This window comes from Hypanus sabinus, chromosome 10 (assembly GCF_030144855.1).
Source record: "Hypanus sabinus isolate sHypSab1 chromosome 10, sHypSab1.hap1, whole genome shotgun sequence".
NCBI lineage: Eukaryota > Metazoa > Chordata > Chondrichthyes > Myliobatiformes > Dasyatidae > Hypanus > Hypanus sabinus.
This window is the reverse complement of record NC_082715.1, coordinates 145,677,629-145,699,445: the sequence shown is the minus strand read 5'-3', so window position 1 is coordinate 145,699,445 and position 21,817 is coordinate 145,677,629. Positions and strand designations below refer to the sequence as shown.

The 21,817-nt window shown below is 40.0% G+C and overlaps 1 protein-coding gene across 2 annotated transcripts in view; it reads left to right on the top strand.

Moving 5' to 3' along the window:
* Positions 1–21,817, top strand: part of zgc:63587 (uncharacterized protein LOC393431 homolog) — a 170,383-nt gene that overhangs the window by 61,333 nt on the left and 87,233 nt on the right. For both annotated transcript variants that reach the window (XM_059983185.1, XM_059983186.1), the window contains exons 7-8: positions 2,776–2,910; positions 5,570–5,687. In XM_059983185.1, the coding sequence (XP_059839168.1) occupies positions 2,776–2,910; positions 5,570–5,687 (253 nt within the window). The remainder of the gene's footprint in view (positions 1–2,775; positions 2,911–5,569; positions 5,688–21,817) is intronic.

The following is a 21,817-nucleotide window of genomic DNA, read 5'->3' as shown; positions in this document are numbered from 1 at the left end:
CGGATAGTGTAGCAAGATTTACAAAACCAGAAATTGTAGTGAGCAGGAAAAAGACAGATGAAGTCTGTGCACGATGAAGTCTTCTATTCTGCTTTTTTAACCCTGCAGGATGTCACTCAACTACAATTTGCTGCTGTAGAAGTCAGTAAGATGCAGCACTGCCTCTCGAGATGTTCCAACAAGACACTCATAGCTCAATAATCGGCGATTATTCTTGTATGCACTTGAATACTATTAGCAGACTTTTTCATTCCTGGGTTTGTTACAGCTGAACCTAATCTGGTGTCGGTGTATAAGTTTTTTTTTCTGCTTTTGTAAGTTAGAACCCTGTATGTTCTTAACAGACACCACTGAAGATCTAAATGCAATGTACCAGCCACAGCTTTTGCTAAGAGTGACTAGTTCTGCACAAAACTTGTATCAGGGATGTTTCCAGTTGGTTCTTTGAATAAATAACTGTTAGGAAGCTAAACTATTCTCTGAGTGGCAAGATTATAATTCATTGTTAATTTAAATCAATTTCAAGTCCATTTTGGGCCAGCTTTAACATAATACTGGCAGGAAGGAGATCACAGGTCAAATTATGTGATTGCATTGTGAATACATACAAATTTTCATTGCCACAGTGTGAAGGCTATTGTATATAGGACAATAGGTGGCTGGTAATTATATTGTACTGTTTCATTTATTCAGTTCTCATGATTTAAAAAAAACATTCTGGAGACACGAGACTGCAGATATTGGTATCTTGAGCACCAAACAAGGTGCTGGTGGAGCTAAACATGTCAGGCAGCATTGGTGGAGTGAAATAGACAATGGATGTTCAGCGTCAGCTGGTCATTTTCGTCCATGTATATTTGCTGAGTTCCTCTAACATGCTAGTTGTTCTACAAATTTGTGTTACTTACTCTCTTAAGTACTAACTTTTAGAACTAAGAAGGATCATTAATTTAAAGTTCTGATGAATTATTCTCAAGTATTTTACTTTAGTGATCTGTACTTATTAATGGTACTCATTAATGTACCTATATGATGAATCACCAGCAATAAAAGGCAATTATCTGTTGGTGCTCCTGTAATTTCAGTTCAATGTTTGTTTGACTAGTCACCTTCTCAAGCAGTCCTCTTGAATGAAGGACAATTTTGTTTCCATTCTGTTTCTGTGAATTCTGAGGTAACTAATGGACTGCAGTATCTTCAGTCTGCCATAGATGGAACAAGTGAAACTTGCTGGGTCAGATGGGTTTATTGAACTGTTGTTTGCACCTGCTGTTTGCCCATCCACATCCTCATCATGCTCCCATTCTGTGCTCACTCTTTGACTCTGTGACTTTGAGAACTGGAAGCATTTTTTCTGTCCTTTTGGAAGGGACTATGTTAGGGTAAGTTGAAGTTATATGTTTGTGGATATGCATGCAGGCAATTGGAAGTGATTGTACTTGATCAGAGCCTCATTGCTGGGAATGTTATCCACGGGAGAAAATGCTGATTACTTACTTGCCTTTCATCTCTAAAACATACAGAATGGTGCATTCAGTATTATATGCTGGGATTGAGGACTGCAAAAACACCTTTTTCCTTTAGGTTGCTGATTGGAGGAGATGGTAGATCTTTTTGATACCGCTTCTGCTGTGAAGTAGCTTCTGGGAAATGGGGATAATTTTTGTTGAATAGGGTCACATTTGGATGATTGTCAGAGCATAGTGTTCTGCAATGGGACCTTTGTCTTTCTTTTGCTTAATCTGAGACCCATCCTCTTGCAAATCCTGAAATACTGAGATATGGTTTGAAACTTGACCTCTAAATGCAACTGTGTTCTGTAACTGAATGAGTTTGGAGTAATTTTTGCTCTGGAGTGGAGGTGAGGAACGTTGGACAGTTTTCACTCTGAGGTGATTTATTGAGAAACTTGTGTTCAAACTCACACTTTCTGGACCAGAGGAATTCAGAATGTGGATTTGTTGGTAAGAATATTGTGCACATCATTCTCAAGTACTTCCTCACCCTCTTCATAAACTTAATTGATTCTGTTAAATGAAGGCTTCTAAGAAATTTAGAAAAAGGCTATGTATGGTGGTTGATGCTGTTCCCTGTATTTTTCATGGATTTCTTTAGTGCTGTGATCTGTAACATGGGGGCTGCATGATCTGTGCATGTTTCAAGAAATGACAGTTGAAAATGAAGTTTGTTGTTCTTTAATTTACTGTCTTTCAGTTTAAATTTCATGAGTGAATTTTCTGTATCCCAGACTATTGGGTAGTGGTTTGTGAATTCTGTAAGGACACATTCCTGTAACTCACCCTGCCATAATGAAAGAATTGCTTGTAATGTGATTGATGGAAAATTAATTACTCACTTTGTTTGGGAGTTGTATCATTTGTAGACCATTGCCTGTGATCTTAGAAGTAAGCCACATTTTGCAATATTGGTAATTAATTTGAACTGAAGCTACTTTTGGACTTGCTGAAGTGCAAGACTCTTACAATTTGTTTATCTTGATAAAATTAGTCTGGAAAATGTGGTGAACAATAGTGGCAAATCAAGATCTGAAGGGGTATGTACTCATTTAATTAGTCCTTCAATAACATCTGGAAGATTATTTCCAAGACCACCTTTGCATTATAATAAAATTGTTGGTGAGACAATCTGGCACAGACTCTCTGATATATAATCTTCAGTGGGGAATTAGCACATTAGTACTAAGGTTTGAAAGGCTAAATTTTACGGTTTATATCTGTTGTCATTTTTAAGACCATATTGTTTGTCTCCTTTCAGCTTCAGGCCTATCATTCAGTACATTGACAATCAGTTTGAACGATACCTTCATGATGAGAGTGGCTTGAACAGACGCCATATAATAGACAATCGAGTACACTGCTGTTTCTACTTCATTTCTCCTTTTGGCCATGGGTAAGTAAAAATCCTGATTCCAGAGAGATTTGTTTCTATTCCTACATTAGTGTTAATTGCAGTCAAACTTAGTTAATATCACTGTGCATCTTTCCAGAACTACAAGTGCGCAAGCTAAAGTGTGATTTGACCGGTTTAGCATGAGATATGTACAAAAGCAGTTACTAGTAAAGTGCGTGGCCACTCAGTATAATAATAAGAACCAGTTGTATGAATTGGTGATTGAGGTAGGGATCCAGTGAGATCATAGCTTTGAACATGAAACCCATCCATTAACCCCATTCAGATCAATGTAGTTTTTGGAATCATCCGCATCCCAATCCCACTGTCCTACTTCCTGTATCTTTTGTATTATTTTTTTCAAACACTTTCTTAACTTCCCTTCATATTCTTTATCAGCTAGGCCATCTAAGAGCCCAATTTTCCAAATGAACTGTCAACTTTCTGTTGTCAACATTCTAGGTATGTGAGACCTTTATTTGGCCATCTTTTTACCCTGTCCTGATGAAGGGTCACGGCCCGAAATGTTGACTGTTTATTCATTTCCAAGAGTGGTGCCTGACCTGCTGAGTTCCTCCAGCACTTTGTGTGTGTTTTTACCCAGTGGAGCTGCTGGTTTCCACTAGAGGAATTTGTTTTGGTTCATACCGTGCAGTACCGAGAAAGGTCCAACATATCCACGCTGACCATTAATTGCTGTTGTAGCCCACTTTACTATCCCTTGGCAATAGAATGCTCAAACAGATTATTAAATGTGAGGAATCCACTTCCACCACCCACTCGGATAGTGCGTTCCAAATTCCAAACTCTCAACTTGTTCTTAATTCTTCAACCAGCAAACTTTTCTGGAACAATCTGCATTGTTGCAGAAAACAGAACCTCCCCTACAAGTGTTATACTCTGTCACTTCCCTTTGACCGGCAATTGCTAGAGTTTGTGTTCCATTCCATGCAGGTTATTTATGACCTTGAATTTGGATCCTTAATGTAATATCTAGTGTAGATAAGTATATACAAATATAAATTCACAGTACTCAATTAAGAAATGAAATTACATATACTGTATGTAGTAGAAATTTTCAGGCAAACTATTTGATTTGGATATATTAGCAGTTAAACTGTCTTGAAATCTGTTGAGAAGGTTTGGAGTTTATGCATTGCCTTGTTTTTTTACACTTTAATTCACCTATAAATATATATATAAAAAAAATGTGTCATATTCATCTTTTTGCCCTTGGTGGAGTTGTCTGTTGTCACAGTATTTGGGTAAGTTTGGAGAGCCAAATCACTGCAAATTGAACTTCTGAACCTTTGCTTGGGAGTTCAAGTATGCACTGTTGGGACTATTTTTTTCTTTCTAAATTTGCTACTTTGAAGTATTTTCTCTTCACTATTTATGGATACAATCAGCAATCCTTATTTTAAAGAATCTTGTTTTTGTCTGAATCCTGCTGATGTTATTGCTGGTTTAGTAAATCTATCTTGTGGTTTCATCCTTTTGTTTCCATTCCCCCAGCAATTTTGTTACTTTTATGGGTCATTGTTTCATAGACTTCTGACCCTTTATCCATTTTTTTTGTTCTTAAGGAGCCTCATCTAACAAGTCAGGTGATTAACTTGGTGTTGAGTTATACTAGCGCCAATCTGAATCATGTCTGAATATTGTTCCATTGATAGAAGAGAATGATGCTCCAAAATGCCATTTTTGTTCCCTTTTGGTACAGATTATGACTAACTGGAACAGGGTTATGAAAAGAAGGCAATGCCTATATTTACAAGAATCACCCCCTGTAATAATGCTCAGGGAGGCACAGAGAGAATCTGCAATTACCGATAAGTAACTTTATTGTCTCAACGGAAGAGCACGTGAACATATACAGCTGAATGCTTATGTTCGCATCTACTAAGTTTTCCTGACCTTCCATGAACAGTCAAAGAACACAAAATATAATACTAGTTAAAAAGGATTCTGCTGCTGACCGCATGTTCCTCATCGTCCTGTTTTGAATCTTCAACTCTGTGTGGACATTCTCAGTTACCACCGCATTGTGTAAAAACCTCTGCTTTTATGCTTATTCCTTATCAATTCAAATGTTATATCCCAGTGTTACTGGCTGTGGGTAATGTGTTTGATCTGTAACAGTTTTTTATTGGCTCTGCTGCAGGCCAGCATTCGCTTATTGCCCTCTTCCCAGCAAATGCCAGTGGGTAATTTATGACTTTTTTTTCTCAATCAGCAACCAGCTTGAATCACGCAGAATAGATACAGGCCCCAAGAGTCAAAAACTTGCCTGCTACATCCAACCAAAGAACACCTCACAAATAATTTCTTATTTGGAAATTATCTCTAGTCCAGCAGGTTACCTGGAGCATCATTGTGTCTACTTTAAAACACTGATCAACTTTAGCTCACAAAATGGAGACGAATATCTTCATAAAATGGCAGTCTCCATCTCCTCCCTCATTTGCAAGAACAAAAGCATTGGTCTGTTTGCTTCCACTGTCCGTCATTCATTTGAATTCACTGATTTGTAGACTGTAGTTCTTTCTAGCCTACACAATGATTAAAAGATTTCAAAGATAGGATTTTATTTCTGTAAGTTTGGAAACGGTGAGTTCAGCTTTTAATATCGTATGTAACTATTTGCCATCTTGTGCAGCCTGAAACCACTGGATGTTGAATTTATGAAGGCCATTCACAGCAAAGTAAACATTGTACCTGTGATTGCTAAGGCAGACACACTAACATTGAAGGAACGAGAAAGACTGAAGCGAAGAGTAAGTAATTATTGTTATTGAAGTTTCACATTTATTGTCTTCTGTTCTATCAATTTTTGTATAATATATCTCAATTAATATTGTTTTTATTGGAAATTGGCCTTAACTATGTAATAAGTGTTCTAAAATCCTTAAAAAAATTTAGCTTTTTCTGCAGAGGACATCAGGATGCTGCCTAGATTAGAGAGCATGTCTTGTGAGGATAGGTTGAGTGAAGTAGGGCTTTTCTCTTTGTAGCAAAGGAGGATGCGAAGTGACTATGGAGGTGTACAAGATGATGAGACATAGTTTGCATGGGTAGCTAGAGACTTCTTGTCAGAGATGGCTAATAAGAGAAGGCAGAATTTTAGGGCATTTGGAGGAAAGCATGGTGGGGGGAGGGCTTCAGAGTTACGTTTTTTTTACATAGAGAGTGGTGGGTGTGTGGAACGTCCTGCCAGGGGTGATAGAAAAATGGAGGCTCTAAAGGAGAGAAGGGTTAGATTGATTTTGGAGTAGGTTGAAAGGCTGATACAACATAGGCTGATAGATGGATCCAGATGAGGAGGGGGTGATAAGCAGATGGAAAAGGGAAGTGGAAATTGCAACAGAAGTGATAGTTGCAGACAGCAGAGGACTGCATATGATGGAATCTGATAGTAAAGAAAGGTGGGGCATTGACTCAGATAAGGGAGATGAGGTGGCCATGTGGGGTGAGGAAACACAGTAGGATTATGTGGGTGATAGGCAGCTGGAATAAGTGGAAGACTGGGAAGGACATGGGGGGGAGGGGTAGGGGCTGGGGTGGGTGTGAAAGGAACTGGGTAGATCAGGAGGAGAGAGCAAAGGACAGAGGGGGAACAGTTTGCCCAAAATTGACAATTCACTGTTCTTGCCATTGGGCTTTAGACAACCCAGGTCAAAGACACTGCTATTCCTCTGGTTAGAGTTTAGCCTTCCACAATCATAAAACACTGTGACTGCCGAGGTGGGCAAAACTGATCTTGAGGTAACGGGAACAACTTAGGCAAGGCACATTGTTGTTGTTGCCTATGGTCTTTGTCAAGTCAAAGTGGAGTAATGACATGTACAGGATTAGAAAATTCAGTCATTGCACTTGAAACCACTTTCAGATGGTGCTCCTGTTGAATTGGTGCTTAAATCTAGGACTGATTTACAGAAAATAGCTACTCAGGTGTGTCCGTTCTAATTTGCCTGCTATTGCTTGGACTTTGATGTTGGAAAGGGTTAACAGTAACAGCACACTTGGTGGCGGTATTCGCTTTGCTGGTATTCTTTGTTTCAGCAGCCCTTGCAGCTTAGTAGGTGGGCCACATTGTGCAAAAATTGTAGCTGTCTGTTGTAAGAGGCATAAGGAAACATAAAAGTTTTTATCAGCAAACTAAGTTATTGCAGGAATTGTGGACCAAGCCATTTATGTCTCAGTTATTGTTCTCATGAACTTGGAAATCAACACAGTTTATTGCTGCAGAAAATCACAAACCAGTGAAAAATAGCATTTATAACGTGGTTTTAGGGGGAAAAAATAAAAGTTAATGTCAGTATTGTTTCCTTGAGGGCTGATTTTGATCTTTGTAAATTATTTTCTTGAGTCCTGTGAAATGTGAGTCTATTTTTCACTTGGGTCAAACTGTGCAACTGTGAAGTCCTTCACAAGAATTTTACTAAGTGAGTTATACTTCTGGGCAGAAAAGAAAATCTTGTACTGAAAAATAATCATTGACAGAGTTGTATCAAAAAATATATATGCATACCTAGAGGCCATTCAGCCCATTGTGACATGCTGCGCAAGTACAAAACACTCTATAACTTTATTAATACTAGCACTGTCAATGCTGCCTTCACCCACAGCTCCAGTTCCCACAGATCTGCCCTTGCCCCATCTACTCACTGCCATAACAGGGATGATGTTACCTTGTCCTTACCTCCATCCCATGAGCTTCTGATTCTAGAACATTATTCTCCGTAACTTCCACTGTCTACCAGTGGATCCTACCACTAAGCACATCTTTATTTCCCCCCTTGCACCACTTTGCACTTTCCATATGGACTGATCTCTTCATGACTCCCTTGTCCACTTCTCCTTCCCCACTGATCTTTCTCCTGGTCCTTATCCCTGCAAACGTGACAGATGTCACACCTGCCCCAACACCTCTTCCCTCACCACCATTCAGGGCCTCAAACATTCCTTCTAGGTGAGGTGACACTTCACCTGCGAGTACATTGGCGTCTACTATATCCAGTGCTCCTGGTGCGGTTTCCTGTACATTGGTAATACCCAACCTTGATTAGGTGACCACTTCTTCAAGCAGTTTCGCTCTGTCTGCCATGAGATGCAGGATTTCCCAGTGGCCACCTATTCAGCTTGACTTCCCATTTCCAATTCAATGTGTTGGTCCGTGCCTTTTTCTACCTCCACAAAGTGGCCACACTCAGGCTGGAGGAGCAACATCTCATATTCTGCACTGGTGGCATGAACATCAACTTTCCTAACTTCTGGTAATTTCTTCCCTCTCTCACTTCTCTCTTTCTCTAGTCCCTATTTTGGTTCCCCTCTTACCCCTTCTTCTCACCTGCCTCCCTCTGGCAGCCATCCTTCCTTCTCTTTTTTCTATGGTCCACTGTCCTATTCTCAGAATCCTTCTAAGCCTTTTACCTCTTCTACCTCTCACTTCCCAAATTCTCACTTTGTCCTTCCTCCCCCACCCCCGGCCTGGTTTCGCCTGTTTCTAGCTTGTACCCTTTCCCTTCCCCCCTTCTTTCTTATTCTGTTTCCCCCTTCATTTCCGGTTCTGAAAGGTCTCAGCCTGAAACATCGTTTATTTTCCTCAGATGCTATGTGACTTGCTGAATTCTTCCAGCATTTAGTGTGTGCTCAGATTTTGATGTGTAACCAGGGTGCACAAAATACTAGGTGTGAAATGGATTAATATAGAATATATTATACTAAAGAAAAGATAATTTTCAAGATTGTTTAATGTAATTTCCAGTACACAAGTGTACAGGAGAATTAAATTATTGTTTCTCCAGATCCAATGCACCATGGAAAAAAAAACACTAGGATAAAGAACACATTAATTTAAAAAAAACACACACAATACATAAGATAGCTTATATATACATATTGACGGTTTGTCCATCAAGTGATACTAGTTATGGGATTGTCTGTACATTAGGTGACTCTGACAGGAAATTATAAAATAGCAGTAGAATTAGTGGATGGAGTTGTTGATCAGACTTTATTTGTGGATAAAGTAACTGCTTTTGATTCTGGTCCTGGTATGGATGCTATGGAGCCTCCTCTCTGATAGGAGTGAGACAAACAGGGTGGGTGAGATCCTTTATGTTGTGCCACCAAGCATAAAGCCTAACCTCTAAGCTTAAAAGGGAAAGCATATTTTCCATTTTCAACCACAGAGGGAAAGGAGGCCATTCATCCCTTTGGAAACCCTTTCCTATTTTCATAAACTGAATTGCACCTTCCAACTCTTCTGCCAAAAGTATTACTAAAAAGAGCACACATTTCTTGATTAAGGAAGAGAGAAAAAAATCACTTTAAAATCTGATCTGACTTCTTTTAAAAAAGGGATTTTAAAAAAAAGAGGGTAGTTATATTGACAAGGTCCAAGTCACAGAATGCTTACATGGAAGCAGTGGCAATGTCTTTTTGATCCATGGCACTCCAGAGAAATCAATATTACTGCTTATGTACAGGATAAATTGCAGATTTACAGCCGAAATAATCTTGTGTAAATTATTCTATATAGCCTCTGAGAGAGCTTAAAACAATAAGATGAAACTTCCAGCAGCTCAAGTTACTAATTCTGAGGAAGGGTTGTAGAATTGAGCTAGGATGAGGTAAAACAATGACAATACAGAATAAAGTGTAAAGGCTACCAAAAATGTGCAATGCAGGTAAGCGATTAAGTGTAAGACCATAATCTTTGAGACTGAGAAAAGTGCAGTGCATCCTCAAGCCTGGTGGTATGCGCTTTCAGGCCTTTGTAACTTCTATCCAATAGTAGAGGGGAGAAGAGAGAACCTCCTAGCTGGCTGCTTTACTGAAGGAGTAACAAGTATAGCCAATGTCCAGAAAGGGCAGGCTGGTTCCTGTGGTGTGCTGAGGATGTACCAAAGACTCATTACAGAGAGGTGCAGGAGCTGAACTCCAAACTCTGGATCGCCATGAATTATATTAACGTTGTGCTAACCCCTACACTACTGTGGTGCTTATTTGGCCAAAACATCAATGTCGTTGGACCAGAAAAGGGAATTGGTGATGTTCAAACCTAGGAACACGAAGCTGTCAACCCCCTTATCCTTAACTCTGTCTATGTAGACAGGCATACGCATCAGCTCGCTTTCTGAAGTCAATGACCAGGTAGTTGTTTTGTTGTCATAAACAGTTGAGGCCAATTCATTGGCTATATTTAAGAGGAAGTTAGATATGGCCCTTGTGGCTAAAGGGATTGGGGGTATGGAGAGAAAGCAGGTACAGGGTTCTGAGTTGGATGATCAGCCATGATCATACTGAGTGGCGGTGCAGGCTCAAAGGGTCGAATGGCCTACTCCTGCACCTATTTTCTATGTTTCTATGTCATGACACCATGTCACTCAGCTCACTATCTTCTTTTTGTATCTGACTCTGTTATTTGAAGTATAGCCCATTACCATGTCAAAATCTGGTCATACAGTCATGAGTATACAGGGAGCAGAGTTAGGAGGGCTAAGAATGAAACCTTATGTGGCACCAGTGTTGAGAAAATCATGGTGAAGGTGTACCTGCCTTGTAGATTGTGGTCTGTTGGTCAGAAAGTCAAGGATCCAGTTATAGAGGAAGGCATTAACACCCGGAATCTGTCTTTCAATTATGAGCCTTCTAGGAATAATGGTATTCAAAAATTACAAAAAGACATTGTTTTTGGAAATTAAGTTTAAGATACGTAATCATTAATTTGTTAATGTTGCTCCTTTCCCAAGCATATACCAATTTTCCCACAAATACAGTGGGAGTGATATCTTTGTAGGCTCCAGTTAAATGCAATAGGGTCTTTCAGTTTGATATAAGTATGAATTTGTAATGTTTATTTTAGAAGGGGTTGGCTTTTTATATAAAGACATTTGCATTGTTGTAAGTATCCAGGTGCATAGGGATAGGGGGAGGGTGGTAAAAGGTGATGCAGTGGAAGACTTTAGACTGACACTATAATGAGGTTATTTTGTATATCTGTTCCAAATGTGGCTGTTAAATGTAACTTGAGTTAGTCGTAATTAAAATTGAAATTTAATAATGGTTGTGGTTGAACTTGAAGACATATTCTGGATAGCTTTTTAAAATCTTTTTGACGTGCTTTCTGAAAGAGATCTTCTCCCATACTACTATCATCCTAATTCTCTACATCTGAGCTTCCTATTTTTTTCTCTTATGGCAGTGTTCTAACTAGTTAATATTAAACTATTCTTGAGCTCATCAACTGTTTCATTTGATCAATTTGACATTGACAATTGCTTTGGGGCCTTTTGTTAAGACTGGCACAAAAAACTACTTTGCTCACCTGCAAGTCTTCATTTTCAAGTTAATTCAATCTCTTCAGACCTGTGACTATGGAATTAGAGTAGTAGAGTGCTAGGTACAGAAACAGACCCTTTGGCCCATCTATTCTGTGCCATAGTATTATTCAGCTTTGTACAATTGCCCCACACCTGGACCATAGCCCTCCATACCCCTCACGTCCATGTACTTAACAAAATTTCTCTTAAATGTTGAAATTGAGCTTGAGTCTGCATCCACCACTTCCACTGGCAACTTGTTCCACACTCTCAGCTCCCTCTGAGTTAAGAAACTCTCCCTCCCCCCAACTTTCCCCTTAATTATTTCACTTCTCACCTTTAACCTTTGGCCTCTTGTTTGAGTTTTCTCTAACCTGAGTGGAAAAAGCCATTTACTTTAACATTTTGTATGCCTCTGTCAAATCTCCCCTCATTCTCCTATGCTCCAGGGAATAAAATCCTAGAATTCTGTACTGCTTCATTCTAGCACAGATTCACAGATTACATAATTCTGTTTTCCTTAATTGTCAAATCTTCCAGGTTATTTACCTGCATCCTATTTCACATTTAAAAGAAAGAAAGAACTGCCCTTGGTTTTGATGCATTTCTATGATGCCCTGCTGCAGGCATGTGTTAATTGAAATTTTGTAATGTTTTCAGACAAACTGGAATTCTTTATGTACTGACGTGGATTTAGAACCTTAAACTCATGTTTGCTGATTGAGTACATAAGGCATAGATTCATGGCAGATTAGCTTGAACAGCAGCCAATCAGCAATCGGGATTGATTGGTAAGAACAAATAAAAATAAGGCAGGGGTAAGTGGAGTGACTATTGTTGGAGTGAATAGTGTTAGAGTGGTTATTTGAGGCTTGAGTGAGAGAAGGCGAAAAAGCTGTAGGTAGATTTTTTTCCCCAGTTTATTTATTGTTTTCTTTTTCATATTTGCACAGTTAGGATGCCAGGCAAGATAGCTGAATGCTCCTCTTGAGGGATATGAGAAGACATATCCAGTGTCTCTGACAACTTCATCAGCAAGAAGTGCATCCAGCAGTAAGCTTCTAACAGTCTGTGTTAAGGAGTTGGAGCTGGAAGTGAATGAAATCTGGATTATTTGGGATGCTGATGGGCTGACAGATAGGACATATAGAGAGGTAGTTACACCCAAGGTGCAGGACACAGGAAACTGGGTGACAGTCAGAAAGGGGAAAGGGTAAACAGCCAGTGAAAGTACTTCTGTGGCCACCCCCTCAACAACAGGTAAACCACTTGAGATACTGTTGGGAGAATGACCTAGCAGAGGAGAGTCACCTCCTCAGATCCATCTTGACCAGGTACTTGGCTTGAAATTCCAAACTGGAGAAAGGGTAATTGTTGCACTTTGGTTGGACACAAAGGAAGCTCTTATACAGTGAACGATAGGGCACTGATGAGTGCGGTAGAACAAGGTGACCTAGGAATAATTCATTTAAAGTAGATAGGATAGGATTGTAACAAAAGCTTTTGGCACATTGGCCTTCATAATCAAAGTATTCAGTACATGAGATGGATTGTTATGTTGAAGTTGTATAAGACATTGGTGAGGCCGAATTGGAGTATTGTTTGCAGTTTTACAATTTTTTTATCACTAATTTTTATTGCAACATCAACAAATTACATTCAATACAACCAGTTGCTGATTACATTTTGATTGTTTAAACCAACCACCCCCCAACCCTCATTGCCACCCCCCCACTCCTCATCCTCATCTCCACCCCCCACCCCTCCCCCCTCCACCAACCAACTGAATAGTAGTGCATACACAGACAGAGCATTCCTATTTTAATAGAAGATCTTTTAAGTTAGATATCAACATTTGTCCACATTAAGATTATGTTTGGTCGTGCATCATTTACGCTTGTTGATGATAATTCCAGGTAAGAAATGTCCAAAAAGCTCTGAAGCCAGTGAGTACTTGAAATACCATGAGGTTTCCAACGCTGGGCTACAGTCTTCCTAGCTGCAGTCAGGCCTGCCAGCCAGACTTTGCGTGTTTTTTCCATAAGGGAAAGGTGGGTGCCTTCATTTAGAAGATGTACAGTGGGGTCCATTCGTAATTGTATCCCTGTTCTGTAAGAGTACTGATAACCTTCCCTCACAAACCAAAAACCCCTGGACATTCCCATACAACATGTATAAAAGAGCCAACAGTTCCGTGCGAGCAATATGGGTCAGGAACCAGTCCCATTTGATGTCTAATTCTCGGTATTAGATATGCTCTATGACAAAATTTCAAGTGTATATACTGATGATTCAGGTTCTTCGAAGCACTGGCAGCATTATCCCAAATTGCATCCCAGTCTAAGTCTTGTCCCAATTCGGATATGTCCCTATCCCAGGCTTTCATTCCTGATGTGGGCATATATTTCTGGGAGTTTATTTTATCATAGATATATGACACTATCTGTATTGGAGCACTCTGTATCCAATTTAAAATGAGATGATCCTTTAAATCTGACCCCCTGTAGACTTTACAAGCTGATCTTACTCTAAAGTAGAAGAGAAGAGAGTGTTTATCAATATTATATTGAGATACCAGTTCTCGAAAGCTAAGGATAGTACTTGCTCCATTAATATCTTGAACCTTTACGACACCTTTATCCTCCCAAGTTCTGTTAGTGAATGGTTTCCCCCCCAGATAGAAGATGATTATTGTTCCATAATGGAGAAGATTTGCACCATATGCTTTTAAATTTTAGGAATTTTTCTGCTACTCTAACACTTGTAGCATATGGGTTAAAATTGGACCGTAATACAAATCACATTTTTTGGTAGACATACCTATAAGGAGAAAGTCTTCAACCTTATTGGTGCTACTAGCTCTTGTTCTATATTTTTTCAATGACGAAAGTTTATCCTTCTCCATCCAATAGCTAAGACTTCTTAATAGCCCAGTGATACTGTTTAAAATTTGGACATGCCAATCCCCCATCTGCCTTTTTGAATTGTAGAGCTGACCACTTTATTTTGGGTCATTTACCATTCCAAACATAGATTGTCGTAAGGAGTCCAGTTTTTGCCAATATCCTGCTGGAGGCGCAAGTGGGATCATTGAGCTGATAAAATTAATGCAGGGTAAGATGTTCATTTTAATGACCAATGGGATTGATGCTGGCAGATGTCTCCATCTATTAACATCTTCTATTTTTTTCAAAATTAAAGAGTAATTTGTTTCAGCGATAGACGATAAGGAAGTATTAACTTTAATACCCAAGTAGAGGACCTCATTTGTAACATTAATCCGCAGAGGGAGAGACACCTTACTTGTATCTGTGTTAATCAGCATTTTGACAGAATAACTTTCTATCCGGAAAGAGATCCAAATTGCTCCAGTGTTTTTAAAACATAGGGGAGAGTTTGTTGAACATTTGCCATATAAACTAATGTGTCATCAACGTAAAGTGATATCGAATGTGATGTTGTACCAGTTGTAACAGGGGAGATCTGAGGTGAGTTTCTAATTAAATGTTCAAGCAGTTCAATAGATATAGTAAAATTAAAGGAGACAAAGGGTCCCCTTGTCGTGTGCCCCATCCTATGTCAAATAACTCTGAAAAACCTCCTCCCGCACATACCCGGGCTGAAGGATTAGCATACAGTGTGTGAATCATATTGATAAATTTATCGCCAAACTTAAATTCTTTTAGAACTCTCCAAAGATATGGCCATTCAAGGTAATCATACGCCTCTTCAGCATCTAGAAATAGCAGGCCACAGGCAAGCGGGATTTTACGTGTTGCACTCAGTATGTTTAAGAGCCAGCGAATATTATCAGATGCGGGATGTCCCCTGATAAAGCCCGTTTGAACTGGGCTAATTATCTTCCCAACTACTGACTCAAGTCTACTGGCTAAGACTTTGGAAAATATCTTGAGGTTGGCATTTATCAAGGAGATTGGATGGTGATTGGCACACTGTAAGGGGTCCTTATCAGGGCTGTGTTTAGATCTCTATGGAAAGCTCCATTTCCAATAGCATAATTTTATGTTTCTAACCATACTGGTTCAAGAAAATCCCTAAGTGCTAGGTAAAGTTCTGCAGGTATGCTGTCCATACCTGGCATACAGGCCTATTTGTAGCTTTGACTGCTTTGAGTAGCTCATCCAGTGTAAAAGGAGAGTCTAGAGTTTTGGTGTCCTCAAGTGACAATGTAGGGAAGTCTAATCCACTAAAAAAATCGGTGAAGTTGTAATTCTTGAATGTCTCGTTTATTTCCTCTGTTGAAAAATTATTTGCAGATTTGATCATTTACCTGCAGGTAAGATGTAAATAAGGTTTAAAGAGTACTGAGAAAATTCACAAGAATTTTGCTGGGTCTGGAGGACCTGTGTTATAAGGAAAGATTGAATAGGTTAAGACTTTAATTCCTTGGGATGTAGAAGATTGAGGGGAGATTTGATACTGAACAAAATTATGTGGGGTGTAGATAGGGTAAATGCAAGCAGGCTTTTTCTTCTGAGATTGGATGGGACTACAACTAGAGGTCATAGGTTAAGGGTGAAAGGTGAGAAGTTTAGGGGACATGGGAGTAAACTTCTTCACTCAAAGGGTCACGAACATGTGGAACAAGCTGCCAATGCAAGTAGTGCATGCAAGCTCAATTTCAACACTTAAAGAGTAGTTTGGATAGATATGTGAATTGGAGGGCTGTGGTCCAGGTACACGTTGATGGGGCTTGGCAGTTTAAATTGTTTGGCACAGATTAGATGGGCCAAAAGGCTTGTTTCAGGCTGTAGTTTTCAGTGACTATGACATCATCAGTTGAGTTGTCAACAATTTTTACAGCTCTTCTGCAAGGAAAGCTTGAGCTGGAAACCAGTACTAGAGTAATTTGTTTCTCATGAGAAAGTTAATTGTATGAAGCCCAACTTCTGAAAGAAGCAGGGCAGAGTTAAACAGACTGTTTCACAAAGGGAATGACAGGCTCTCTTGTATTATGAATGCATATTTCCACAGGAAAGCTGAAGACAGATAGGGTGTAATAAATATTTCAGCCATGCTAACTGAGGCTTTCCCTTCATTGTTTTAGTTTGTGTTAGGGGAATAATAACACTAAGGTTCCTTAAGGTTGATGTAGCCTGGGGTGATAATAGGGATAAGCTCACGCTACCTATTAAATGCTCCCAATGGCATGCGTCCCAAATAGTCTCCCTGACAACCTTGTCCAGCTCCTGGGCTTCACATGTGGCTTAGCTACTAAGCCCCTTCACTATTTCTACTGACAGGAGATGGGGCAAAGGCAAGCTGCTGCTGCTGCCTTAAAACCAGTCACTTCAGGCTGATGGGGTTTGTCAGCTGTGGTTGGCAGCTCATCTGGAAGAAGGTAACCTCTGTTGCCTTGCGGCTGTACCCACTTATGGTGAGGGCTTTGGGTCTAAGCCCTGAAGGAAAAATCTGGAGCTAGATCCCCAAGGTGGTCCAACACTGACGGACAACTCCTGTGATGCCATTGGTGCCAAGCTGTACTGGTCTGTGCCATTTCTTTAGATTCATCAGCTCGGTGGAGAGGGGGAGCCTGTGACATGGGCAGCAACTTAGTCTCCATATCGTACTGCCCAGGCTTGCATACTGGCTTGCGTATCAGATACATGCATATCTATGGTCAATCCCAATTAACAGAGGGCCTCTGAAGAATCTCCACCACAACAATGATTTACTAACTTTTCTTGGGCAGAGTTTTTTAGAATTCTGTTGAAATATGATAAAGTACTCTGAATGCTATAACTGCTTAATACTTGACGGGTGATATTTTAAGGAAAAAATTATCTTAATGACCACATGATTGAATGGTGGAGCAGACTCGATGGGCCAGATGGTCTAATTCTGCTCCGATGCCTTATGGTCTATGGTCCATCTCCTATGCTGTGTAATACTGGTGATCATGCAGTGATTGACATAGGGGTTCTATACTGTAACAGGCCAACTTTGGTTATTGTTTGGCCTTTAATTATTAATCTGAGCCATTAACGTGATGATTTGGCCAACTTTAAATGAATGTTGCAAAGATAAAGGTTAGCTTTAAATGGAGGAACTTAACTTTGGGTTAGAATATGGCTAGTTACAGTGTGGCTTCCACTTCTGACTTCAACCTTGCCACTAAACATAAATTTGTCTTTCTGCTGAACTGAATGTGAACTGAGCAAGTGTAATAATATTGAGAGTCTGTATTGCATGTAACAAGTTGAAATGAGATTGCAATCTTGAGTGCAAAAATTTTTTCCCTGAGAGTTTCATATGGAATTCATTTCATTTTGGCTGATATGACTGATAAAATAAGAAATATGATGTGGATAATAATCACTGAATTTAGTGTTTTATTACTTTCCTGTCTAGATTTTGGTAAGTTTTATGAGGTAATTATTTAGTATATGCAGTTAGAACAACTGGCTTTTAGCTGTAAACATGTCAAGGTTGTGTTCAAACCTAGGACATTCTTTTACTAATTAATTGTTCCTTGTGGGAAATTATACTGTTTTAACTTATCAGTTTTATTTCTTTTGGACACATGGGTTAGTGTTTGATAAGTTAATGCTTCAAATCTCCTGTTAGTGAGTGTTCTTGTATTTTAAATTCCCAAATGCATCAAAACATGCTTCTGTAATTATATTTGTTTTTTATTGAGATGTTGAAGCATAGTTCCAAAATGTTTTGGGATGACCATCATAGAACTTTAGCCCTAGAAGAGTCCATCTTTGAAACCTTCCCCAGTAATACTCCCCAACTCTTACTCTGCTGCAATGACAACTGCATTGGTGCTGCTTCATGCACCCATGCTGAGCTCATCAATTTAATTAACTTTGCCTCTAACTTCTACTCTTCCCTTAAATTCACTCAGTCCATTTCTGACACCTCTCTTGATCTTTCTGTCAACATATCTAAAGACGAAATGTTAGTTGACATCTTTTATAGACCTATCGATTCCCAGTTATCTTGACTGTAGCTCTTTTCACACTATCTCCTGTAAAAACAGGATTCACTTCTGTTCCAGGATGCTGCTTTCCTTTCCAGGACAACAAGAAAGAACAGGATTTATTTTCCTCCACTGTTAATGGTGCTCTCATCTATATCTCCCTCACTTCTCAAACATCCACTTAAAGTGATAGAGTTCCTCCTGTCCTTACCTACCATCCTATGAGCCTCCCTCCGCATCCAACACATCATTCTCTGCAACTTTCAGTATCTCCAAAGGGGTCCTACCACTAAATATATCTTTACCTCCTCCCTCCTCCATGTTCCACAGGGATCACTCCCTCCAAGATTCTGTCACCCGCTTGACCCTCCCCACTAATCTCTCTCCCAGTACTTATTCCTGCAAGTGGCTTGAGTGCCCATGCACCTCCTCCCTCACCTCCATTCAGGGCCCCAGACTTCACCTGCAAATCTGCTGAGGTTGTCTATTGTGTCTGATGCTCGCAATGTGGCCTCTACTACATTGGTGAGACCCATTGTAAAGTGGGGTACCTCTTCAAGCACCTCTGTTCCATCCGCTAAAAGCAGAACTTCTTGGTGGGCAAGCATTTTAATTCTGATTCCCATTCCAACATGTTGGTCTATGGCTTGCTCTTGTACCAAGTTGAAGGTGTAGGAGCAATACTTTGTATTCCATCTGGTTAGCCTCCAACCTGATGGTATGAATATCAATTTCTCCTTCCAGTAAACTTCCCTCCCCTTTCTGGTCTGGTCCACTCTCCTCTCCTATCTCCATCCTTTTACCTTTCCAACTACCTTGCTTTGCCTATCACCTAGCCTCCTTTGCCTTCCTTTATCTTTTTATTCTGGCGTCTTTCCCCTTCTTTTTCAGGATCTCAGCCCGAAACATGTTGATTCATTTCCATAGATGCTATCTGACCTTCTGAGTTCCTCCAGCATTTTTGTGTGTGTTGCTTTCAACTTCCAATATATGCAGACTTCCTCGTGTTAATGATACTACAGAGCTAGTGGAGTAGAAGTTGTCCTTCAACCTGTTGCACATATTTTAGGGCTTTGCAGAATGGCACTACACAGGAACTGGCCCATCGGCTCACCGTGTCAGTACCCACCATAATGCCAGTCTAACCCACCATAATGCCCTTCTGCCTGGTCGTGGTCCATATCTGTACATCTGTGCCTATTAATGTGCTTCTAAATGCTTTTTGAATGCCATTATTGCATCTGCTTCCACTACCACTTTGCATCTGATGTTCTGGTAAATACAGACCGTGCATAGAGGAGAAGCTGGTTTCCATGATGTGCTGGGCTTTGCCCACAGCTCTGTGCTGTTTTAAGCCAACATACATCCAAATAGGATGCTTTCTCTGATGCATTGATAAGAGTTGGTAAGGGTTGTCAAGAGCATGCCAAATTTATTTAGCCCCCTGAGGAAGTAAGGGTATTGGTGAGCTTTCTTGGCAGCAACTTCTACATAGTTGGGTCAGGGTAGGCGATTGGTGATGTTCAGTTTCAGGAACGAAGCTCTCAGCTCTCTACCTCAACACTGTTGTTATAAACAGGAACATGTGCACCCTCTTTCTCCTCCCCCCCCACCCCACTGAAATCAATGAGCAGCTCTCTTGTTTTGCTGACATTAAGGGAAAGGTTGTTATGACACTGTTGCTAAACTCTTTCTTGTATTTCGACATTTTTTTTGAAGTGCAGCCCATTATGATCGTATCATCTGGAAACTTTTACATGGAGTTAAGAGTATAATTTGGCCATTGATTTATAGGGGCCAGAATAGAGGGCCGAGGAAGCAAACTTGTGGAGCATCAGTGTTGAGAATAAACATTTTAGATGCATTGCCCATCCTTACTGATTGTGGTCTGCTGGTTAGCAAGTAAAGGATCCAGCTGCAGAGGATGTTTGGTGATGAGGTTGCTTAGAAATATAATATTGAAGGCATGCAGTAGTTAATAAGAAATAGTCTGATATAGGTGGCTTTACCTTCCAAGTACTCGCCATATAAGTGTAGAGCCATGGAGATGGTGTCTATTGTAGAGCTGTTTTGGCAGTAGGCAAATTGCAGTGAGTCAAGATTGTCCAGGAGGTTGGAATTAAAGTGTGCCATAACCAGCCTCCTGAAGCAGTTCATGATGATAGATATCAGATGCACTGAGTGGAGTTCCTTAGGCATATTCTCTTGTTTTTTTTGAGTAATAGGAGGATAGTGATCTTAAAGTGTATGGGAACCTTGGATTGAAGCGGGGAGAGGTTACAAATGTCTGCAAATTGTCTGTGATTTCATAGCTCTAGCAATTGGTAACAGTATGGCAGAAGTCTGAATTTAATAGGTACACCACTCATGGAACATTCAGCATTATTTCTGAAATGATAAACGGGTACATATTCAACATTTGTCCATAGCGATCCTTTCTTACCAATGTTATTGACAGTTTTTTTGAGGGAGTGATATTCAGAAGTTCAAAGTAAATGTATTATCAATGTATGTGACTCTATATACTACCTGAGGTTAACTTTCTTATAGACATTAGCAGTAAAATACAGTAGATTCAATGAAAAGCTATACACAGTGACTGACATACAACCAATGTGCAAAGGAAGTCAAATTGTTTAAAAAATAATAATTAATACTGAGAAAATTAATTGTAGAATCCTTGAAAGGGATTCCCATTAGGTTTTGGAATCCATTCAGAGTTGAGATGAGTGAAGTTATCCAAGCTGATTCGGGAGTCTGATGGTTGAAGGGTAGTGCCTGTTCCTGAACCTGGTTGTGTAGCTCTCGTACCTCCTACCTGGTAGTAGAAGCAAGAGGAGAGCATGTTCTGGATGGTGGGGTCCTTGATGATAATTGCCTCTTGTGGCAGTAAATGTGCTCAGTGTTGGGGACGGTTTTGCCTGTGATAGACTGAGCTGTGTCCTTTACTTTTCATAGGCTTTTCCTTTCATGGGCTTTGGTATTTCCATACCAGGCCAGGATGAAACCAATCTGGATATTCTCCACTGTGCATCGATAGAAGTTTGTCAGTTTTAGATGAAATGCTAAACTTCTAAGATAGTAGAGCTATTCTTTGACAGTAGAGCTGTTCTTTGTGATGGCACTTGTGTGCTGGTCGCAGGACAGAGCCTCTGATATGATAAATCCAAGGAATTTAATGTTACTGATCCTCTCCATTTCCAATCCTTTAATGAGGACTGACTAATTGGCCTTCAGCTTCTTCTTGTCGTTGATTAACAGCTTTTTTGCTTTGCTGATATTGTCTTTGTGCCCCAGTAATATATACTCATTGGCCATTTTATTGGGTACAGGAGTGGAACCTGGTGTGATCCTTTGCTGTTGAAGTCCATCCACTTCAAGGTTTGACGTGCTTTGTGTTCAGAGATGCTTTTCTGCATACCACCATTGTAAAGTGTGGTTCTTTGAGTTGATGACATCTTCCTGTCAGCTTGAACCGGTCTGGCTGTTTACCTCTGATCGTTCTCCCTAACAAGGAATTTGCACCCACAGAACTGTTACTCACTGGATGTTTTGCCCTCACCATTCTGTTGTATGTGGTGTTATGTATCCCATAACTGGATCTCTTACCAGCAAAGATAGAGAGGTCCGC